Below are 17,909 nucleotides of genomic sequence, written 5' to 3'. Positions count from 1 at the left end.
AAGGCCAACCATTTTTTTGTACACTCTGCAGAGCTTGTTTTCTGTGGAACAAATGGGCTTTATATAAGCTTTAAACACAATAATTTCTCAGTGAGAACCTATTGCCTTGAAGTTTTGTGCTGAGAATTCAAAATAGAGCAGTGCTCTCCAAGAGGATAGCGAGAGCCCTCGTTTTTTTTTTGTTGTTGTTGTTGTTTGCAAACCTCTTGACTTCTGACAGCTCCCTGTCTAGTACAAGGCATCTGCTGCAGTACCCTGTGAACCAGTAGTCAGCAGTTTCCTATCTAACCCGCCCATGTACCTGAAATCCACAGACATCAAAATTAAGAAATTTGAAGTGCAAAATAATGGGCTTTGTTACTGCCTGTAAAAGCTGACTTTTACAGTAAAAAAAAAAAAAAAACAACCCTGTGAAGACACATGAAGAAGCTGTAAGGGCTTGGACATAGAAAGGAGAAAGTGAAAATAATGCAAACCATTCAGTGCAGTTGAAAGCTCAGGGTGTCTTTCCCCTGGTTCTTGATTTTCTTGTGTTTGGGTTAGAGGTCAAACTTTGTGAGTAAGAAAAAGTTATGTTAAATACTTGTTCACAACAGCATTGCTGCTTCAGGAAACATGAGAAATAAAGAAAACAGCTCTAGTTTGTAAGCCTAGCTTATTTAGAAACTGTTCCTTCAGATGATGGGATGGTGGCTGATGATGACACTTGCAATCATGTAGCTGAGCCTTCTTTGTGCATGATGTCAGTTCATTTGCATTCCTAAAATTTGAAGCTGATCTGGACTTTGGAGAGGCTTGTACGTCGATGGAATGATAATTTCACCAACTTCACTCTACTTGGGAAGACTTTCAGAAACCAAGTGGTATATGTAAAGAAGGAAAATTGACCTTAAGTTAAAACTGATCTGACATGCATTCTTGGTATTTCTTCTGTGTATGTAAAGCATTATTTATTTCATATATTGCTGTCCATTGGTTTAGTATTTCTCTCTGGCACCTGGTTATTTTCTTTGAGAGACTGAAGGGTAATCCCTTTGTCAGGTATCTCAGCAATGATGAAAATAAGTTACCTTTAAATTAGAATGGATAGGCAGCCTCAGCTTCACAAAGTGGATAAAACAAAGTAAAAAGTGAGCAGTTTCTATTCTGCTTATCTGAGTCTCTGCTACTATCTGTCTTGTTGGTAGCACATGTATATTTATCTTCTGAGTGGGACTTTCCCAGCTTTTTTTAAGTCATGCGTGAATGCTGATATGTAATCTAGTGGAAAGTTAAGTCTTATTTTACTGCTCTTTATTCCTCTCTGTGTACTCTGAATGCTGTCATGTTTTTACACTGCAGTTTTCCCCCCTCCCCCCCCCCCCCCCACCGATTTACTGAGGGTCTTCTCCCTCTTGCAAGACAAGGGGGTTTGAAGTGGAGTTGTTTTTAATAAAGAGCCTTAGATTTCTAGTAGCTTTCGGGACCAGGTTTGAGCCACTTGGAACATCTGCTGTCAACTCCTGCAGGATTTGTTCAGAGCTGACAGTGTTTGGCAAGCAGAGGATCCAAATGTTAGTGCCTGATGTCTTTAAAGTTTGTTGGTGCGTTGAGGTCTCGACCTTCCTTGTGAAGCTGCTTCAATTGTTTCTGCAACTTCTGCTTCTCAGAATTAAGCCATAAATTTGCCACCTGGCATATTCCTTCCGCCAGTGCCTCCTGCCCTGGTGAGCACTTCTGAAGAGCTCCTCCACAGGCAATACGTGGGTTTGGTGGGGTCGGGCAACTCCTTGCAGTCCTAGGGCTGTAGGTGTTTGCTTCGTACTAGCGAGAATGAAAACAGGTTTGGCAGTCACGTATCAAAGCAAACTTTAGGCCATATGCACACAAGTGTATTATGGGCTTGAACACCGTCCCTAGGCATTTGGGACGTGGGTCCACGTTTGCCTGAGCAGTGTGGTGCTTTGCCGTGGGGAATACCCCTGGAACAATGAGCAGCTGTGGAGACTTCCTTGACTCTGAGCCAGTGGTCTCAGTGTGATGTGTTTAGCACTGCAGAGAGAGAAAAAACAGATGTGCTCTTGTTTTTGTACTATTTGTGAGGAGGATCCTCTGTGTGGTGTCCAAGGTCTCGAGGTTCCACCGTTTTAACTCCATAGCCGTGGTGCTCTTGGACAAAAGGTGCAGTTTCCCCAACCAGCTGACAATGTGCATGTGCACGCTTCTCAAGGCTCGGACCTGCTGTCTGTTCTGTGTCCAGCTTGCTATACTCAGAGCAACGAAGTGCACCACGTCTTCAACAACTTCCTTGTAGAAGCTGCTAATCCCTCATCTGTCTCAGACAGGGCGTCCTACAGACAGGTGGGGTCTGCGTGCACGTCTCGCTCGGTTTGGAGGCCATCCTCGCATACGCTGTGGTGTTATCAGCTGTCGTTGCACAACGGGGCTGAAGCCTGAGAGAGCTGCAGGATAGAAAGCAAAACTGGTCGGGTTCTGTTAGGCAATTATTTGACGTGATACGACAGTTTTATTCAAGGGTAAATTGCTGTAATTCATTAAAAAATGGTTATGTATGGCAGAAGATAAAAGCAGTAATTCTAAAGTTTAAAGTAATTATACTTGCCTGAGTGTTGCTGCTGAGGCAGTGCTTAAGCTGTGAAGATGTACTTTGGAGGAATTCTGGAGCTGTGGACGCTGGATGTTGTTCTGAAGGGCTGGCTTGTCTTTTCTGGGATTAACGCAGAAATTGCCGTGTGAAGCTGTTTGCTCTCTGCTTGAGAAGTTGAACAGCCCACAAAGACTATGTATTACAAACGTCTGAAATGTAAAAGGTTTGTGTTTTCACCCAGAGTGAAATTAGGGTCCTGCTGAAGCTGTGGCCCAGCGGCTGGGACATTTTTGGTGCAGCCGGGCATCAGCCCTAGCCCCTGGGCCTGAAGCAGCAGTGGCTGGAGCAGGGCCTTAGCAGCTCGCTTCCTGCAGTGCCACAGATCCCCAGTGTTTTGGAGCAGCAGTGCTATCGGTGTTAATAAATACCACTCAGCATCGTGAATGACCCAGGAGGTGCAAACCCTGAGGTGCAGCAGCCCTGTCCCTCTCCAGGGAGTTGCTGGAGGGGAGCCGGTGCCGGAGTCTGTGGGGCTGCAAGGAGGTGACAGCCAAGTAGTGGCTGATGTGGGAAATCTGCTGTGTTACAGGGGCCCCAGGACACCGTGGTATTGCTGCCACTGATTATAGTGTGGTGTCCCATACACTTATAGTGCTGTTGTGGCATTGCCCATCTGCTGCTTGAGAGCAGGTCAGTGTAGAAGGTGTTACAGTAACCAGGTTGCACCAGTCAGGATAAAAAAAAATAAAATCAAAACAATGCAAGAACAGGCAAGGTTCACCCCCCACATGACCTGGAGCTGACACTGAGGAAGAGGCAGGACCTGTCCACACCACAGGTAGGTGATCTCAGCGGTGGTGAAATGCCCGCCTTGGGCACCGACTGGGGACAAAGCTTGAGGTGGTGGAAGGCTGGTCTCCTCTGGCTCCTTCTGTAGTGTGTGTGGGGGAAGAGGTTTAATTCAGCTTCTCTGAGGTGCCTGTGGAGAGGCCTGTTTTTCCCATGCCCGCGGAGGGAGGTGGGAGGGACAGGTTTCCCAATTTCAGAGCCCAAGGCGAGGGAGTGCTCTGCTCCCATCCTGGTGGAGCCTGCCTGCCTGCCACTGTCCCGTGTGGTTTCCCCTTGCAGGACAGGACAAGAAGCCAGGTGAGGTTACAGCAATTTTTCCGAACCCTCAGCATTTCTGACTGGCCCAGCGAGCCTGTCCTGCCCACTTGGCTCCTTCTTTCTGCAGAAGCTCCTTGTCCCACAGCCTCCGGCTGGGGCTCGGAGCAGCAGGCTCGCTCGCTGAGGCAAAACCGTGCAGAAGCAGGAGGCTGCCGTCCACGCATGGCTGCACAGCTCAGGAAGGGCTGGGCCACGAGCAGATCGCACGTGGTGCTGGTGAGATGTCCTGCTTCTAGTGTACCTCAGGAAGCTGCTTAGATGTGATGGTGAGCCTGGAGTTCAGCAGTGGGGGAAGCATTGGGGGGTGACTGCTGGAAAGACGGGAGTGAAGAGCGTTGTGACAGAAGAAACGGTGGCGAAGGTTGCGTAGGGGAAAAAGACCCTGCAAAAGCAGAACAGAACAACAACAAATCACAAAAACACCAAGAAAAGAAAAAAGAAAATTATTGAAAAAATGTCTAGTGAATGAAGATACTGGTAGGAAGGGGAAAGATGAAGGTTAGCTTATCTGAAGTGATAGACAAAATGATAAGGCACAACAACAGCAGATAGCAATCTGACGATTAAAGGAAAGGTAGACAACAGCAAAGGGGAAGTAAAATGAAAAAAAAAAAAGGGAGTGACTGATTCATAACTGTTTGTACCGTGTGTAACCACTGCTGTTCACATAAAACGAGTGTGAGTCCATGCAAAGCTGAAAAGAGCCTCCCCTCTCTGGCAGTCAAAAGTGTGCAACTTCCCTTCTGTGTGTGCCCTCCGTGTAGGTTACTACACAAGGTACAAGTTGGACCTCATGAGCAACATCATAAGTCACCTCTTACCTTGTGTCTACAGGTGTTTTTTATGTTGAATTGCATTGTCTCACTGACTGAAGCTGTGGCGTGGCATTTTACAATTAAGGTCTCTGCAATAAACATAGCACCAATAAATGGTGCTATGACCTAAACACAGAGATAACGAATGCGTTAACCTTATAAGCATAAATGTGTAATTCCTGTTTTTTTTTTTTTTTTTTTTTCTGGGGTTGGAACAATGAAAAGCATTGCACTGCCCTTAGGAAATGAGTAGTCATGTAATAGTCATGTAGACCACGTTTTGCAGCTCCTTTTCATTTTGTGGCTTTACTGAGCCCTTTCTGGTTTTGTGCCTGCTTGCCTGCTAGTGCTGTGTGCCATGTGCATCGCTGTTTTGTGTCTAAATCTTGATTCCTGGCAACTGGAGGAGGGTGGGGAGTTGAAGGGCCTGTACTTGACCGACTCCTTGACCCGTGCTTTACGTGCTTTGTTGCTATTAACTGCCTTTCTTCAATAGCTATTGTCCCATTTCTGTCTTGGTGTGCTCTCTTTCATTCAAGTCCTTTGCTGCAAGCCTGCTGCCTGCAACCCATGAGATGCCTGCTGCCTGCTTAGGTATTTCTTTGGCCTATTGGTGACCTACTTTCTGGAGCATTTAAACTCTTCTTTTGAAAAGGAGGCATTTCTGCCCTTTGTCAGTGGTCCCAGTGTTGCTGGGATAACGTGCCTGATCCTGCAGATGCTTGTAGCCACTTTAAAACAAACACCACCACCCCCCACTGCCATCCCTATGCTTTCAGTCTTGCACAGATTTTTTTTTTTCCTCCCCCTTCTTGTACACGGTGAATGCTTTCTGGTCACTGAAGCGGCGGGCTGCGTTTTGGTGGGTGAGTTGTGAACAAAACCAAACTTTTTTAGCATACAGTATCACTGCTGAGTGACAGGAAGAAGCCTGTTAGAGGTTGAGAAGAGAACGAAAGCAAATGCATTCAAAGTGATCATAATAATGGGTCAAATGCTACCGGTCCCTTGGACTTCCAGGCCCCCTGCATCGAGCCCTGCTGCCTGCAGTGGGCATGTGCTCAGGTGTGGGTTCCCAGCTGGGCCAGGGATGTTCACATCCCTGCAACCTTGTAGAGAAGGGAGCAGTGAGAGGAGCACAGCCGAGCATGTTAAATACATCTTCACGCCGCAGGGAAGGCCATGGTCTGTCAGATAGCAGCTTTTCCTGATGCAGGGAACTTGAGAAGCTCCATATTAAATAGATTAATTTGTGGAGCGTGCAGCAGCGAAGCACATCCTTTCTTTCACTTGAAGCAAATTTCTGGTTTTTGAGGATCATTAAGACGTTAAGAATAGCTTTACTGATTCTTTGTCCTTAGAGACAAAAAAAAAAAGAAAAAAAGCTGTGCTTTCTGAGGCTTGCTCCTTTTCCCTTTCTTCTTGCTGACCATAAGGAGTTAAAAGCGATGGGCTGACATTTGAACTCTCTGAACTCTGATTAGCTTCTTGGCTTTGAAATAAAGGAGGAAATACTAGAATCTGGGGTGGGGGGGGAGTGAGGTCTTAATATAGTACTTGATTGCAATATATATTTTTTGAACTGATACAAAGTACCAAAAGCTGACTTCCTGCTGTTTTTTTTCCCAGCTCATTTTTCTCCTCTTCCCTCCCATACTAATTTGTACTGTAGGAAACGAATGTTAGCTTAAAGGCTCAAGGTGCCCATTGCTGGACAGCAGAGCTCCAGAGGTTGATGTGCCAGCTATACCATAGCTGAGATTTCTGGTGGTAGATGTTTCATTAATAAACCTGTGAAACGGGGTGCATTTCGTATAGTTCTGCTTTCCTTCTTAGTAGAGTGTTGCATCATTTTATACATCAGAAGAAGCTGGCCCAGAGAACGTGCTGTGCATTGACTTCAACGCATCCCAGATGTTTTGTAAGGACCTGATAATTCCTGCAATAAGCATTGTAATTACTGATTCTAGTAGTGACCATTTTTTTTTTTTTTGCTAATTTGGATTTTCTGGTATAATTTTTTTTCATATTGTATGTTTTTTTAACAACATAATCTAATAAAGTATAAATATTTGTTAGTACTTAGGAGTAGGTCACAAATATGCTGTTGAGAGTGCTTCCTTTTATTAATAGCACTAAATCACGCCAGTGTCTTTCCATTTTCTATGCCATGACCGCGAGCGCTGAGTGACACAAGACAGACCAGCAAGCTGGGTATTTCAAAAGGTTGCATCTAGGGGAATTCTGCAGGCTGTCTGCGTGGTGCCCTGCCGCTGCAGTGGCTTCTTTGCTTTAGGTCAAAATGTGGAAATGATCTGACGCTGTGGAGGATTCCCCCTTTTTCTGTCCGCAGAAGGGGGTGTATGTACTTGGAAGCGTAATTGGAGTCTTATACAGGGAGCTGGAAAGCAGAAGCTTTTAATTTGATGGTAGGTATAGATGACTGGAGCATTGAAGCGTACGGATGAAGATGAAATTGCATAGTGCAATCAGTTAATAAAATATGAATGAACATTAAAAGTAGTCTGCATTTTTTTTTCACTATTGAAATTTTAAAAGGTACTTCATGAGAAGAAAATCAGTGTACTTCATGAGAAGAAAATAAGTGTTGCTGGAGAAAATACATATCAAGCATGATAAATAATATCATGCAGTGCTTCTGTCAGATGCTGTAGAATCCGGTAGGTTGCTGCACCAGAACAAAAAGGTTTGTCAAGTGGCACCAGAAGAAGGAGAGAGAAGCAAAGATTTAACGCGTCACAAGAACAGAATGATGCTCTGGGAGATGGAGAGGTGGTGATTTTGGGATGAAGCTACTTTTTCCATGTTGCGGTCTGGTTACTGGCTCATGCTTATCTTTTACTTTTCTCCCCAGTGAGGTTTTGTAGTGGCCCATGGGGTGGGGGAGCGGCATTTTCAGCTGCTGCTAGAGCCTGCTGTGAGTGGAGGAGGATTGTGTAATCGCAATTTGACTCTGCGGCACCGTGCTTAAAGTACCTTTAAGAATAGTGTAGCCTTGCTCTTTTAATTTCTTTCTCTTTTAAATTGTATTTCCACAGTCATATAATACAGCTTGTGAAAATACTATTTGGTGACAAAAAATCAGATATTCTTAGGGAACTAGCATGTGTTGTTGAAATTCTGGATAGCTTGCACGTGCCTGAGGAAGTCTTGCATGAAGTTTCCTCTGCTGGCAGAGAAAATTAAGATTTTAATAAGCCAGGCAATCACTAGCAGCTATAACTTTTCCCTTATGAAACTGAAATTAACATAGCACAGAGAGCTGGGCTTGGTGCGTTACTGTAGCAAAAGCTTGGTGAAAGGGTTTTGAAAGAGGTGCCTGTATTTGTTTTCTACGAGGACTGCCCAGTGTCCTAGGAGTTTGTAAATGTTTGCTGCCTAATCCATCTAAACGGTGTAGTGTTTGTTTTTTCCTCAGTAGTAGCATTTGAAGCTATCTGGCTTGAAGTTTATACTTTTTGCTTAAATATTTGGGCTGTAATTCATGAAAGATAGGAGACGTGCAGTCCAGGCTGATGTTTTACACTTGGGTGTCAAAGCTGGATTTTGCAGCTTTATATGGCATCTCAGCCTGCTGACTTTTCCATGGCTTCTTTTCAGGGGCAGGTGGTATCAGTTGCATTGTCCAGACCAAAGGCAATAAATCAAACCCAGATTTTTTAGAAATTATGTTTATTTCTTAAATCTTGGGTCCGAGCTTGCTTGTAGTTGCTTAGTTTCCCTTTTTAGCTGATGTTCTTTTTCTGCTTCATGGGGAGAAAAAAGGGGAGGGGATTTTTAGTGCTTACCAGATGCAGCGTGAAAGTTTCTTATGCGCCTTAAGGTCTACCATGCAAACCTTAGCTGTCTTAAGGGTTTGTGCTCGTTCATTATGAGAAGAAGCTAAAATGCTCGAATTAATGAAGAAACAGCAAGAGACGGCTACTGCAGGAAGATTATCACTCTTAAATATTAAGCAGGTCAAGCTTATCAGATACCACAGAGCTCTTTCATGCATTTTGCTGAACTATTCTAACTTGAAATGGTTTCTGTCAAGATGGAAATTTTTGGCTGCAGCTGTAAATAGAAAAAGGAAATGGTTGGGTGCAATGATATTTAACAAGAATGTAACTTCCTATTACTCTGAGCTTTGCAGCCCCATTGTATTTCCTGTCAATAACCTCCCCCATTCTCTCAGACCAGAGAGAGATGTGCTGCTACATGGGATAAATACTGCAGCGCCCTTACACATGAAAGTGAAACGCTTTAAGTGGAGTTGCTGCTGAATTGACAGAAATTGGCCCTTTGCTGTTGCACCTAGGGAGATTTTTGAGTGAGATTATGTGCTTGATAAAATTAATTACTCAGTAAAATTGGAATTGCAGTTGATGCATTCAAAGGCTGGACTGGGACTTCTTCCTTCTGTACTGTTCATGGTCCCTCCTTAATTTTCATTTTTGAATTTCAGCATCTTTTCTCCCCTCATAGACACTCTCTGCAGGAAGAGAAAATGAGTTTATTGGTATTTTAAAGTGAATTAATTAAGGCAGGTGTCATAGAATCAGTACTTTCTTTTTCTTGATTCTCTGTCTTCATTAGATGCCTAATTACATTTGTACAGGATGATGCTTAAAAGCAGTGTTTGCCACTAAAATCTGCCATGGTTTCAGTGTTGCAAGGGCAGAATTCAATATTTAGCCTACCTGGTGCGCAGAAGTGTGCGGGAAGAAATATGCTGCCCTTAGGTACAAGGTAGGTGAGCATGTGGTCGATCTTTTGCCTTTTTTGAGAATCTTTTGTTCTACCTCCTTCACAGGGGTGTGCTGTGTAGTTTGCTTCCAGTGAAATGCTTTGAAAACTGGGTAGGGAGCAGCCATTTAAATGTCACGCTATTTCCAGTGCAAGACTTGCAGCTAGAGTGGCTCGGCTTTTAGCCTGAGAAGGTGCTGTGCTGGCATTGTACAAGCCTTCTCTTTTTGCTAGGTGCTTCTGTGTACTCTTTCACTCTTGAGCTGTGTTTTCAGATGTCTGAAAAAGACTGTGAGCAACACATCTCGGCTTTAAAATGTTTCTTTTTCAGTTTAGAGACTCTAGGTAGGAGCTGGGATAATCCGTGTTTTTTCAGAGGCACAGAGTCCTGTAGCTTCTGTTGAAACGGTTTTGGGTTGCGAATGGTCAGCCTTCTTCAGAAAGACATTTATTTACGCCTCTGAAGTAGACCAGGGTGATTTCAGGTTTGATTCCTTAATAGTTCTTCACTAAGTCAGATGAACACAAGTTAGCATCTTAGAAATGGTTTGTGAGCTCAGTGTCAGGCTCTGAAGAACAAACCAGGGTTGTGCAGGCAGTTCTACATTTTTGGAGGATTTGGCAACTGCAGGGTAAGCAAATTACATGGGGGGGGGGGGGGGGGGGGGGGGAAGAGAAGGAGAGTGGATATGGCTGAAAAGCTCTGAGGTTTAAAAAAAAAAAAAAACAAAACACACACATATGAACTGCTTTTGTGCCTTTGGGATTTGTGTTTTTATTTCACATACTCATGGGCTAGAAGCATTCTTTAAACGGAACTGAAATACAGCATTTTCTCATAACCCCTGAATTCCAGGACCTGGTAATTCAGGATGAAACGTCAAGAATGCCTGGGCTTCTAAGGGAGCTTAAGTTTTTGTTTCATTAGGCAAGTGACTCTTTTTTGTTGTTGTTTTCTTAAGAACTTAAGAAAATGTGGAAAGAAGGTAAATTAAAGGCTTTATTTCAGAGCAGTTACCATCCTCTTAGGTACTTAAAGATCGCTTTCTGAAGTATTGCAAAATGAACAAGCAATTATTTCATTGTAAGAAGAAAAAGGGAGGATGAAGGTAGGCCTTCTGCCTGCCAGGATGCTCAGACTTTGCTGGTGGTGACGGAGGTGCTTCAGAGGAACGTGTTTGATGTGCGTTTTGAACAAGTGGGCCCAGTCTGCTCATCCAAAACAAATAACTTCAGATAGTTCTTGGCCTGGCTGAAACAAAACATCTTTGTGTGTGTGTGTCCACGAGTAGTTTCAGGTTCTATTTAGGCCCCGCAGGTACATGAATACCTGATTTTTATGCCTGATTCCCTGACTACATGCTGGAGTGACCCGCGTTGTTCAGGAACCTACGTGGTGGTCTCCGTGAGGTGAGCTTGGGGCTTTCAGGATTTTGTGCCCTTTGTTTTTAAAAGCAATTGGAAAGCCAAGCTTAATGAAGTAGCTCTGAAGCATTGCTAATGCTCTCGGCAGCACCACTTTGCCTTTTCCAGAATCTCTGCTCTTATTTAGTTGTTGAAGCAACTGTCCAAGATGCCTGAAAGACACAAGCTCCCTCTGGACCATCTCTAGAGAGCTTCGGTTGTTGCTTGAAATCTGGGTGGCTGAAGGATTTTGAAAGAAGAGGTTTCAGAAAACAATTTCAAATGAACTGAAGTCATTGTAAACTCATTTCTTAATTTAGTACAGGTTTCATTTATTTCTGAAGTTGAGGATTGATTTATGGGAGAGAATAATTCCATTCTGCTGTTAAACACGCTTTATTGTGCTGCTGCTGCTAAAATATAAACCGCACAGACATCTGGAGAAGAAAGCCTTTTCTTTTCACCAAGATATTCGTTATAAGATTTCATGTCTAACTGCTCATCTTCTCTGTTAAAATTCTTCACGGGTCTTATTCTGATTTTTATCATGGCCTGCCTTTAACATTTTTGGACGTTTTTCAAGGAGTCTGTTTGGGTGTGAGGACAGGGAGAAAAAACAGATTTGTGTCCTTACATTCGCATCCTGTTGAGAAATGAGACTTTGTAAGCTCTTTACCGTCAGATCCTATGAGCTTGATCTTTATGAATTTGATACAGTTGTGGTTTTGTAATAAGTGAAAATAAAGCAGCGCTGGCTTGGTTAGCTGTTCTGCTAAGAGCTTCTATAAACATTATTGCAGGATTTCACAGGAAGGTGAGCAAAGGTTACCCAGAAGAACCACGAATGGCAGTGGGAACCGGAGGCTGGAGGAGAGGAGGCTGCGCGCAGGGGCTGCTTGGAAGTAGTGAGGAGCGGCTGGTGTCTCTCATGTTTCTCTAGGCTTACCTACCTCTTTTACCTCAGCACCTTCTAAAATAAGCCAGATTGCAACTTTCTGGCTCTATGCTGTTTTGCCAACTTTAGAAAAACACCAAGAAAAAGTTGTTTGACCTGTCTGTCCCCTTAAGTCATGACTTGTGGCTGTAAATCATGGAGTTTGTTTTTGGAGAGAAGTTGTCTTGCCCGTCCCACTGATTTATTTTGGTCTAGCTCCCCTTTCCTATTTTTAGCCAAGATGGGCGAAATAGCAGGCCTGCACGCAGTGTTTTTTGATGGGTGATGCCATTTTGGCCCTTCCTGCCTTCCACGCTCTGAAGTCGGTCCCTGACGTCCGTGGGGTAGCTCAGAGAACAACAAGACCACCACCCGTCTTGCAGAGACAGCACAGCGCTCTTGTAAAGCATATATAAAGGAATCCTGACGACAAATTGCCTGTCCCCAAGCATTCAGAAGCAGTGAGTCAGTCCTCCCCCTCTTCCCTAAACAATGCAGCACTAAGAATAGCGGAGGCTATTTCGCCTTCTAGGTTCTCAGTGCTTAAAACTCACATGTTTGTTCTTTTACCTGCTAGGCATTATTTCATTTACAAAAATAAATAACCCGTGATTTTTGGGGTGCTGAGAAGAGCATGTGGTGGTGAGGACATGGGGAGCCAGGTGGGAGCAGCGCTGCTCCAGGTGCCGCAGCCTGCAGAGGACTTTGCCCGTGAGCCTGGTAGGGTTGTAGCAGGGCAGATGGGTTTTCTGGTGGTTCTTTCTGCCGTTAGGAAAGATGTTAAGTTTGGTGGTTGCAAAAAAAAAAAAAAAAAAAAAAATGCAACCACCCTGTAGTTAGAAATGTTCCAGGTGCTTTTTTTTTTTTTTTTTTTTTTTTGAGTGTTGGCTTGATGATAAATGTAAAAGAGAAGAGAGGAGCTAGGTGACCTGACAGACAAAGTCTTTGCAGAAGACTTTGGTTCAGCGGCTGCTGGGATCTGTTTCTGTATCTGTGTTAATTCTCCCTTAACAATTTATTCATTTGTCAACACAATCTCTTCCCATCAGCTGTAGTCAGCACTACTGAAAGTATTTGGGCTCGGTTGTTTCTGTATGTGTCAATCTCCTTAGTCTTTTTGTTTATCAGGTGTAGTCCGGAGGAATGAATCTAAAATCAGACAGTGAATGAGATTTTTGAATTTTGTTTCTTTGCTTCAGTTTACATATAAAAATTGTGCTTTCATATACAGCATGTATATGCTTTTGTATCTCAAAGCCTCACTCTGTGGGTTCATTAGTATTCATACATTGAACACACGAAGTGCCAAAATGCCAAACATAAAAAGTTGGATTTTATTTTTATCAATAAAAACCAGCATAATTCTACCTTAGCAGAGTCACTTAAAAGGACCTCTTGCATGTTAAAAATCCAGTCCCTTTTGCCTGCTGTTCCCAAGAAAACCACAAAGGAAAAAAAAAAAACAATAAAATGCCCTGCCTTTGTTTTTTCTCCATATGCTGTCAACAAAGGGCACAAAAAGGAAGGATGGGGAAAGTTCACTAAATAACGGTTATGATTATTCCATCTACAGATGTTGCTTTATGAATCATCAGATAATGTGGTTCCTAAGGTAATCTGAAGTAATCAAAGAAATAAGGGTACAAGGAAGGTTTGGAGGAGCTGATGAAAGAAAATGAGACATTGGGGTAAAATTCTCCGCACTTCTGCTTAGCTGCTGTTTATTCTGTGGATTGCTGGGTTGTTATATACGTATGTATATATAGTCAGAAGGATTAACTCGGTTTTTGAAGTTTTCTAAAAAGAAACAACTTGTTCAGAGTAGGTTTGGGCTTTTGTTTGCATTTTTAGGGGGTAAGCACTTTTCTTCTGTTTTTGGCCTGTGAAGTGTGAGTAATGCTGCTATAAAGAGGTGCACCTCTCGGGTCCACCCTCTTCTTCCGCCGAGGAGAGTGTCTGCCTCTTCCCGTCTGCCCTGGGTGACTGTGCTGGTCCCTTGCCCACCTCCCCATCCCTTCAGCTCTTCTTCTTTCCTTTGGAGATTGATGATTCAGGCTGTCGGCGTTTTAATTCGTATGGTGAGGTTGGGCTAGCCAGAGAAGGAGGAAGGATATTGAATTGTCAGTGGTGATGGAGGCAACTAAACTACTTCTTTGATACAAAGATGAGTGCAAACCTAGCTGAAACTGCTCAGGTGCCAAGGCAGTTGCCAGAAATCCCCTTTCCCTCTTTTATTTTCCTCCTGTTTTTCTCCAGTTCTGTTCACTTGAGCTTAAAAATGTCCCCTGAAATTTTGGAATTGGCCTGTTTTGTCAAAATGTATCGTGGAAGTTGGTGTTAAGGTGGTGAGCCTGAAAAAAACTGAGAGATGCCCCGAAGTGGAGCGTGGAGCTGAGCTGTGCTAGACAGGCTGCTTGGCGTGGTGCTGGCTGCTTGGAGAGGGCAATGGAGGAGATGGAAACCAGGCTTTCTCCTCTGCAAAGGGGACTGTTTCTCCACATTTGTTGTTTCAAGACTTCCATTCCTAGGCTGATATTTGTGGGTCTTTCCCAGGGCTGTAACGTTCTCGTGAAATGTCCCGTGTACTTTTTTGGGCATGTAGTCTGCAGCCAAAAGAGAGCTTTTTTGGCATAACTTGAGGTGAATCCATTTGTGAGATGAGGTTCTTTAAATGTTCTATTTTAAAAGTGACTTCAACTTTTAAGCATCTTAATAAATTGCCTTTGAAACTCAGCTTCTGTGTGAGTTCCCCTGCAGAGGTCTGGATGCATTGCATTGAGCTGGAAAGGCGGGGATGCAGAAGGGTGTTGTGCCAGCCTCTAGCTGGCTTTGAGAGACCACTAACACGTTGGAGAACCTCACTCCTGTCCCTTTCAAGGGACAAGAACTCTTGTCCCTTTCTCTTCATTGCAGTGGGCTTCTTAAAATGTATAGTGGTGGCTTGGGTGTGGAGGGCAGAATGGCCCCCTGCCCATTCCTCCTATTCCAATCTGTTGTTTTCTCCCTTGGGGAGGGAAAAAAAAAAATAAATCGGAGCTGGAGAACAGTAGATTTCTCTTTCTGTGAGTCCTGCCGTCGAATAAACTCAGCTCTCGAGTTAGGTTCTGGCACAGCTTCCAGCTGCTGATAAGCGCTGCAGACGCCCTGGAGCTGGCCACTGGGCAGGGTTATGAGCGCAGTGCTGCAGGAATGTGGCTGTTCTGCTTTCGGGGCCAGGCTGGGGCTTGGAGCACTTCAGCAGCTCTCGTGGGGTGCAGAGCAGAAGCTGGCTGTTGTGCAGCCAGGGTCCCATCCCCGGGGCTGCTGGGGAGCAGTGCATGGAGATGCTCGGTAGCTCCATGTAGGGGTGTCTCTCTTCTGTGAGAAGAGTGCTCGTCCGCTTGGAGCTGAGCTGTTCCCTGCAGAGACACTGTGTGGTAGGGGTGAGGCTGGATCCAGGACTGCTCCCAGCTTTTGTGGAAGAAATTACCTCCATGGTGATGTGCAGAAGCCGGCTCAGAGCCTGTGGAGTTTGTTAGCTGGACCTCCTGGGGTCCAGGCTGCCTTCTCCAGAATGAATGGGGTGCCGGCGCTGGGATCCCTGCTGCTGCTCTCATGGGGCTTTTCCTGTTTTGTGGCTAGAGGGCTGGCTGTGGTTGTTGGCTGAACAGCAACCTAGCGCATTTTGAAGAACCACTGCTATGTCACGTCCTTGTTCTCCCGAACTCAGTGAAATGCAGTCTCCTGCATCCCCAAAGCGCTGGGTGCCTGTTGCATAGATGGAGAGGCAGAGAAAGGCTGTTGCTGCCTGAATTCCCCAGAAGACAGATTAGTAAGTCTTAGAGAGCTGCTGATGTTTACACAAATTGGCACAGAGGAGTATTCGGCTTCTTGTCCTTCTTAGCAGAGGTTTTTCAGGTGTGAAAAGATATCTCAGTAGTATCTTCAGGGTGCTAAAAACCTAAGAAAAGTGATGAGGGGGTTCAAGGTGATACTATATACATATGCTGTATGGCTTAACTTTTATTTTGATATATATATGCATTTAAATATATATATTTAAGTACTTGTAAGAAATGTGCTTTCTCTCACATGTCAGGGACTTTTTATTTTAGTGACAATTTTTATTTACTTATGTTTACAGCAGTGCTCAGACTTTCCTTCTGGGTATGTCCAGGAGGATGACTTTTGGAGGCCTGGAAGGTGCTAGATGCTGTGGGAGCAGGACAGGAGCTGGCTGGGGGTGGTTGGAAGGAGACTCAGTCATTCACTCGGACTTCATAGTTCTGCATAATTTGCTCTTGCATTATTTTCCAGCAAAACACTACCTGGATGTATCACATTTCTCCTGCTACAATGGCAAGGGAGTTGACTCCCTCCTCTGAGAAATGTTGTCATAAAAGTTGTGGGTTTCATAGTAATAAACCTGATTGGTAATAAATTATGATGGCTGTATTGGTTTTGGGCTATAACAACAGAATTATGTAGGTGCTTTAATATATAAAAGGTGTAATGTTACAGAACTGCATTTTTAAATTGGGAACCAATTAACTGCACTACCGCATGTTATGCAAAGCAGCTGGATAACAAATGAGAGCACAATCCTTCCCTCCCGCCTCAGACTTGCCCTTGCTAGGATGCTTGTTGGCATCGCCCAGCAGTGATGAGCCTGGTTCCGACTGCTTCTGGGGAGGTTTTCAACAGCATGGTGTGCTGGGTATGTAGCTGTAACGAGCAAGTGCTGGGCTTGTTTTTCCACCACTACGGCTGTTTAGGTTTGTGGAGAACACGTTTTAATTGAGAAAGTGGTGAAGGTGCCCTGGGATTTCTGTCTACGTTAAGGGTATCTCGGCTCATGTTGAAATAAGCTAAAAATGTGCTAAAACCGATGGGAACTTCATTGTAAATGTTCCTAGGGCAAAGGAAAGATGATGATGTGTATGTTTCCATGCTCTTTCTTATTCTGTTCTGCTTATAAGGAATGAGTTGGCTTTTGTGTTAAAGCCAGCTAGGCAAGCACTTCCTTTGATGTCAGTTTTTCACAAGCTGCTATTTGCTTTTCTACCTGTGCATCTCTCAGCTCTTCTAGTACAAGTGCTTGTCTGAATGCCAGGTAGACTAGACTGGGGATCTGCTCCATGCTGACATAATTTTCATTCCTCAGGACTCTCTTAAATGACTTCTCCATGGCTCCCTACACACCCTTGTAACCAGGTGAATCAGTATGACTGAGGGGACACCTTCAAGGAAGGGAGGTTGTTCAAGACAGCATTACATCTCGAGTGAAATGCTTATCAAGCTGTGCTTTTATTAGCATGAGCTTTCCAACATGTGCTATTGTACAGAAACCTTCTTCAAAGGTCATTGTTAAGACAGAGAGAAGAATGTATGAAAAGGTTTGGAAACAGCATATTTAGGAATACAAGGACCTACAGCCTGTAATGTCTTCTTTCCCTGCTGTGTATAGTATCATGTGCACTAAATATTAATTGTCTTCTTTTCTTATTTTTTCAGCTTCTCAGCAAAGATGCCTCCAAATGGGAAGGCCTTACATTTTCACCCGTCAGTCCTGCATTTTGGAATGCAGTAAGTGTCTTGTGTTATTGTTACTTCAATTAATAATTAAGTGGGGAGGAACAACTCTGTTGGGCTGTGTTTGGGTGAAGATTATTAGCTGAGATCATTCCATCCTCTGAAAAAAAGAGAAATAGTAAGTAACTGCCACGGAGTTGGAATCGTTTTGTACCTTGAGGCACTTGGTAAATGAAAATTAATGTAGTTTTAGAAAGGAGGAAAAAAGAACTGGGAACTGTAACGCATTCTGGGTAGATACTGAAGAGAAGGGCCTTCTCAGGTGATTCTGCATGTGTGTTAAATCAGTTCCTCATGCTGGTTGTTCCTTTCTTGAAAAGTTGCCTTTCTAGAGGGGGAAGAGCTTTTTGCTACTTTTAGCTTTCAAAAGTAAAATCCAGAATACCCGAGGCAAAACATACTGGTAGATTACTTGAGATTTTTAGATTTCTTCTAAGAAAAAAAAAACAAAACAAAAAACACAAGCAAAACAAAAACCCCAACATTTTAAAATGATGATTTGTCTTCCGTCAATAACCAAAACAGAAACACCGTACCCTTGTGAGTTAAAGGAATGTTTCAGAAGATGTATATGTAAGCTGCTGGTTTTAAGATACATTAGCTAACTCACAAGCCATAAGAGATCATTGTTTTAGCTGACAAAACAAAACAAGACTTCGGTTATTTGAACTTTCTTATTGAA

At 43.8% G+C, this 17,909-nt stretch overlaps 1 protein-coding gene across 3 annotated transcripts in view; it reads left to right on the top strand.

Annotated features, from left to right (window-relative positions):
• TMEM131L (transmembrane 131 like) overlaps window positions 1–17,909 on the top strand; it is a gene marked incomplete at its 5' end in the record, with an annotated part of 77,715 nt that overhangs the window by 15,789 nt on the left and 44,017 nt on the right. For all 3 annotated transcript variants that reach the window (XM_084285625.1, XM_084285626.1, XM_084285624.1), the window contains one exon: window positions 17,150–17,221. In XM_084285625.1, coding sequence (XP_084141751.1) covers window positions 17,150–17,221 — 72 coding nt within the window. The remainder of the gene's footprint in view (window positions 1–17,149; window positions 17,222–17,909) is intronic.

This window comes from Netta rufina (assembly GCF_964035555.1).
Source record: "Netta rufina genome assembly, chromosome: 4".
Classification (NCBI taxonomy): Eukaryota; Metazoa; Chordata; class Aves; order Anseriformes; family Anatidae; genus Netta; species Netta rufina.
The sequence above is the reverse complement of the archived record's forward strand: the minus strand, read 5'-3'. Positions and strand labels throughout refer to the sequence as shown.